The 5,369-nt window shown below is 53.6% G+C and overlaps 1 protein-coding gene across 1 annotated transcript in view; it reads right to left on the bottom strand.

The window, feature by feature from the left end:
* ETS1 (ETS proto-oncogene 1, transcription factor) overlaps nt 1-2,770 on the bottom strand; it is a 24,769-nt gene extending 21,999 nt beyond the window's left edge. Inside the window, exons 1-2 of the mRNA XM_018573404.1 lie at nt 2,647-2,770; nt 2,116-2,316 (exon numbers count right to left, since the gene is read on the bottom strand). Coding sequence (XP_018428906.1) covers nt 2,116-2,316; nt 2,647-2,764 — 319 coding nt within the window. The 5' untranslated portion in view covers nt 2,765-2,770. The remainder of the gene's footprint in view (nt 1-2,115; nt 2,317-2,646) is intronic.
* Between the last annotated feature and the right edge of the window lie 2,599 nt (nt 2,771-5,369).

The raw sequence follows: 5,369 nt of genomic DNA, 5'->3' as shown, positions 1-5,369 counted from the left end.
GGTACTCTGAGGGGTTGGTACTCTGAGGGGTCGGTACTCTGGTACTCTGAGGAGTTGGTACTCTGGTACTCTGAGGGGTTGGTACTCTGAGGGGTCGGTACTCTGGTACTCTGAGGAGTTGGTACTCTGGTACTCTGAGGGGTTGGTACTCTGAGGGGTCGGTACTCTGGTACTCTGAGGAGTTGGTACTCTGGTACTCTGAGGGGTTGGTACTCTGGGGGGTCGTTACTCTGAGGAGTTGGTACTCTGGTACTCTAGGGGGTCGTTACTCTGGTACTCTGAGGAGTTGGTACTCTGGTACTCTGAGGGGTCGGTACTCTGAGGGGTCGGTACTCTGGTACTCTGAGGAGTTGGTACTCTGGTACTCTGAGGGGTTGGTACTCTGGGGGGTCGTTACTCTGGTACTCTGAGGGGTTGGTAGTCTGAGGAGTTGGTACTCTGGTACTCTGAGGGGTAGGTAATCTGGTACTCTGAGGGGTCGGTACTCTGAGGGGTCGGTACTCTGAGGGGTCGGTACTCTGAGGGGTCGTTACTCTGGTACTCTGAGGAGTTGGTACTCTGGTACTCTGAGGGGTCGGTACTCTGAGGGGTCGGTACTCTGAGGAGTTGGTACTCTGGTACTCTGAGGGGTTGGTACTCTGGGGGGTCGTTACTCTGGTACTCTGAGGGGTTGGTACTCTGAGGGGTTGGTACTCCGGTACTCCAAGGGGTTGGTTGGGCGTTCAGGTTACTTGGATGGAGCCGTGTATTGTGGCACAGAACTCAGAGCTGTCACTGAATGGTCTAGTTCAGGTCCATGTTCTGCGCCCCGTATAGCCCTGGTGCCCAACCTGTGGCCCCGGACCACATGGAGCCCTATGGTGTTGTGCAGTGCTGCCATCAGGCCCAGCAGTCAGTAGTAAGGATGGGCTCCGGCGTGATCGCAGCTCCACGTGCCGAGCCCGCCAGGAAGCTGACAGCGCCAATCACGGGCACTCAGACATTTTCCCGGTCCGCAGCTGCAGAGATCGGGAAACGTCTCGGTGCCCGTGATTGGTGCTGCGGCGCTGTCAGCTTCCTGGTGGGCTCGGCACGTGGAGCTGCGATCACGCCCGAGCCCATCCTTAGTCAGTAGTGGGCGCACTGGTTTGTCAGGGGGCCTTCCTTTAATAACAGTGATCTCTATCAGTTCCATGCAACGCATCTCCAGTCTCTGACCATCTCCTACAGCAGTGGTGGCAAACCTTGGGCAGAACTTTTGGGCAGATTTCTCAGCCGTGTTTATTCCCCTCAATCACTTCTCATCATAGGAATGAGATGAATGTCCGGCCCCCTTGGCTCTCCAGTAGGGACGCACCGATACCGGTATTTTGGTACCGAGTAGGAGTACCGATAATTGTTTTTCGGTACTCGCCGATACCAATTACTGAGTACCGGAAGTCCCATTCAGGAAGCCGGGTGGCCTGTAAAGACCCGCCCCCCGGCTTCCCGATTGACAAGAACGTCCCCTCTTACCTCGGCATGTCCAGCCCGTCACCCCCGGGGCCTCTCCAGCCAGAACGCGGCCTTCCTCCGGTACCCAGCCGGAGCCGTCTGGCCGGCCAATCAGGAAGCCGGGCGCCGTGTAATAATGCAGCGCCCTGTTTTCCGATTGGCCGTGAGGCTGGCTCCATGCTCCCTCGTCATGAGGTGACCAGGGAGCATGAAGCCGGCTTTCCGGCCAATCAGAATGCCGGGCACTGCATCATTACACGCTGCCCTGCTTCCTGATTGGCCGGGAAGCCGGCTCCATGCTCTCTCCTCACAAGTGAGGAGAGAGCATGGAGCTGCTTAACCGGCCAATCAGGAAACCGGGCGCCGTGTTTTGACGCGCTGCCCGACTTCCTGATACAGGAAGTACTTGTGCTAGGTATCGGAGCATTTGGGCGAGTACCAGCCCAAATACTCGGTATCGGCACCAATACTGATACTAGTATGGGTGCATCCCTACTCTCCAGTGTGCTGGGACTTGTAGTTCCACAATCACCGCACGTTATCACAGAGCGAACCGCGACGGCCTTTCACGGGAAAAGCACAAGCAAGCCGCTGCAACATCTACAGTACAAAGCGAGCCCCGTGACCCCTGACCCGCGTCACCTTTCTGCAGGATGTCCAGGTGCTCCCACAGGATGTCGCCGACGAAGTCCGGTGCCAGGTCCAAGAAGCGATCCTTCCCCAGGCCGCACAGCGACGCTCCGCTCAGGCAGAACTTCTGTAGCTCCACCCCCTTCAGCGTGAACTCGTTCACCGCCCACGACACCCATTCCCTGACATGAGCGTCCGTCCACTCCCGCGGATCTGCCAGAGAGAGAGAGAAAAAGTGCGACAAACTGGTCAGGGCGCGAAATGCAAAGACCGCGCCACCGATAGGGGACGGCAAAGCCAAACGGTGACAGGAAGTGCCACTAAGCAGGGGTGCCTGTGTGAGAAGCTTCAGATAGAAGCCTCTTATTATCCAACTCATTAACTGCGCACTGGCTCTGCATACTGAAGCTGAACTACTGAGAGCGGAGGCGGTGCATGCAGCCTGAGAATGAGGGAATAGAAGCTTCCCCCGGAGGCTTCTCACACAGGCAACGTGCTTCATGAAAGAAAGAGGATGTTCAGTATCCATCGACGGGAACTCACCGAAGGGGATGCCGAGGCGCTGCTGCTCCTTGGTGAAGCCGCTGAAGGTGGCGCGGAGAGCCTGCGACATCATCTCCTTACTGCTGGGGGTCAGCAGGGGCACGTCGCCGCACTCCATATCTGCGGGGAACAATGCGATTACTACACAGATCAATTTACAGTACAGTGAACGTTGTCACCCTATGACAGGAAGTGTGTTACTGGCAGAATCACAAGGGGGGAAGAAGAGAAAAGGAATGCAGCCGCCGCATCTAGGGACCTGTGAGCGGCAGTAAATTACGTTTCCGTGCCACCCATAAAGAGAGTCTCTGTCCTGGCGCAGAGTGCGGCATCCTCTGCGATTCTCACCCAGCGCTACTTGTGGAGAGAACATGACCGGCGAGGATTGGAGAGAGTGAGGAGAGGGGGAGAGAGAGAAGAGGAGAGAGGGAGGGGGGAAAGGGAAGAGAGGGGGAGAGAGAGAAGAGACAGAGAATATCTCTTACCCCTGATAATGTCCCTGGACTTACCCTTTCCCCCAATAATGTTCTATTACCCCGCCCAGCACCCCATCCCATAAAACATGTATGCGGTCCTGCTCATAAAGCGTAATTGAATAGAGGGGGGGAGGAGAGGAGAGAGATCCAAATACAAAGAGATAACATTGTATAAAATCTGATCAATCATTATGTATTGATCGGTCTCAGGATATTGATCAGTAAATGATTCCGCGTTTCCCCCCCAATATTATCATTATTGAGTTCGGATTTTCTCATCTTTATATTGATTTATTGGTGTAATATTTCTTCATGTGTATAAATATGTCCATATACATCCTATATACACTCTATATACATCCTATATACATCCTATTCTGAGTTGCTGTTGTTCCCAGTTGCTTCCACTTTGTTGTAATACCACTAACAGGTGACCGCGGAATATTTAGTAGCAAGGAAATGTCACGGAACACCTGAACCCAATGATTTGGAGGGGTGTCCCAATACTTTTGGTAATATAGTGTATAACTGTATATATATATAGAGAGATCTATCTATCTATCTATCTATCTATCTATCTATCTATCTATCTATCTATCTATCTAGATAGATATATCTCTATCTACAGTATATGTATCTGTATCTATATATATAGCTATAGATATATATACACACATTATATATACATCCTATATACCCTCTATATATATATATACATCCTATATACCCTCTATATACATCCTATATACCCTCTATATACATCCTATATACCCTCTATATATATATGGTGCAGCACTGGGGTTCTGGGACTATGCGCAGGAACTATACGCAGGGACTACACGCAGGGACTATACGCAGGGACTACACGCAGGGACTACACGCAGGGACTACACTGCTCCCACTATGATTGGAGTGAACCATCAGCGCGGCGCAGCTCGTAGCGTCATTGAGCGCCTCCCATAGACGCCATAGAGGAGATGAAAGCCGCCCATAGAAAAGTGCGATTGGACCGGCCACAGGATGGGATACATCAGGAACAGAGGTCACCTTCGCCAACCAGCAGATCCCACAATACAGGCAGCAGAAGTTATATGCAAATCTTGACTTTTTCAGTAAAAGTCGTGATTGGCCCCACCCCCCCTAGAGCCTGCCTTTTGGTGCTTTAAAGTGACAGGTGGCCTCACTGACCAATAGGGAGGCTGAAAAGGTGGGAGGGGCGGAGCCAAATGCAGGATTTGAATGTCTATAGATCTGCTCACTCATTAAAGGGGAACTCTGCCTCATCATACATCCCCCTGGACAGCAGCAGACAGGGACGGCGGTCAGCCATAGATGTGGCCGCCAGCGGTAGCTCATCATTGCTCCTCTGCTATTCCTTCATTGTCCAATCAGCAGGCAGGGCGTGTCTCTGACCAAGCTGTGTCGGGACCAAAAGACGAGCCGCACCTGGATTGGTCAGATTTCATGCAGCGCACATAATGATCACATAGAACAGCTTCAATCTATGAAACCCTCTCATGTCTCTGACCGCCTCCAGACCCAGCCCTCGTCTCTGACCTCCCCGGGGGCAGGAGAGCACCACCTCTGCTCCGCTCTGAGTGTCCCCCGTATGGTACACAATGACTCCGGCTGTGATGGGAGCAGTCGGATCAGATTGCGGGGGGGGAGGGGGGGCTCGGCTGGTGGCCTCATCCACAGAGATCACAGAGGATTAGAGGAGATTAGTGCCGATTATCACACAAAGCCGCCCGATCACAGGAGCACTTCATGTACAAGACAAACACAGAGGACTACAAAGGGAAGCGACACTCGTACCGCGCAGAGACAACGCCCGTACCGCGCAGAGGCGACACTCATACCGCGCAGAGGCGTCACTCGTACCGCGCAGAGGCGTCACTCGTACCGCGCAGAGGCGACACTCGTACCGCGCAGAGGCGACACTCGTACCCTTCCCAGAGGCGACACTCGTACCGCGCAGAGGCGACACTCGCACCGCGCAGAGGCGACACTGGTACAACGGAGAGACAACGCTGGGGCAGCGCAGTGGTGTAGTGGTTGGAACTTCTGTCTGGGGGTCCCCAGTTCAAATCCCAGTCAGGTCACTATCTGCATGGAGTTTGCATGTCCTCCCTGTGCTGTGTGGGTTTCCTCCCACGCTCCAAAGACACGCTGGAAGGGAAATTGGCCCTCTATGTATGTATGTGAGATAGGGACCTTAGACTGTCAGCTCCTTGGGGGCGGGGACTG

The sequence above is a fragment of the Nanorana parkeri genome, unplaced genomic scaffold, assembly GCF_000935625.1.
Source record: "Nanorana parkeri isolate BGI_ZX_2015 unplaced genomic scaffold, ASM93562v1 scaffold2365, whole genome shotgun sequence".
NCBI lineage: Eukaryota > Metazoa > Chordata > Amphibia > Anura > Dicroglossidae > Nanorana > Nanorana parkeri.
The sequence above is the reverse complement of the archived record's forward strand: the minus strand, read 5'-3'. Positions and strand labels throughout refer to the sequence as shown.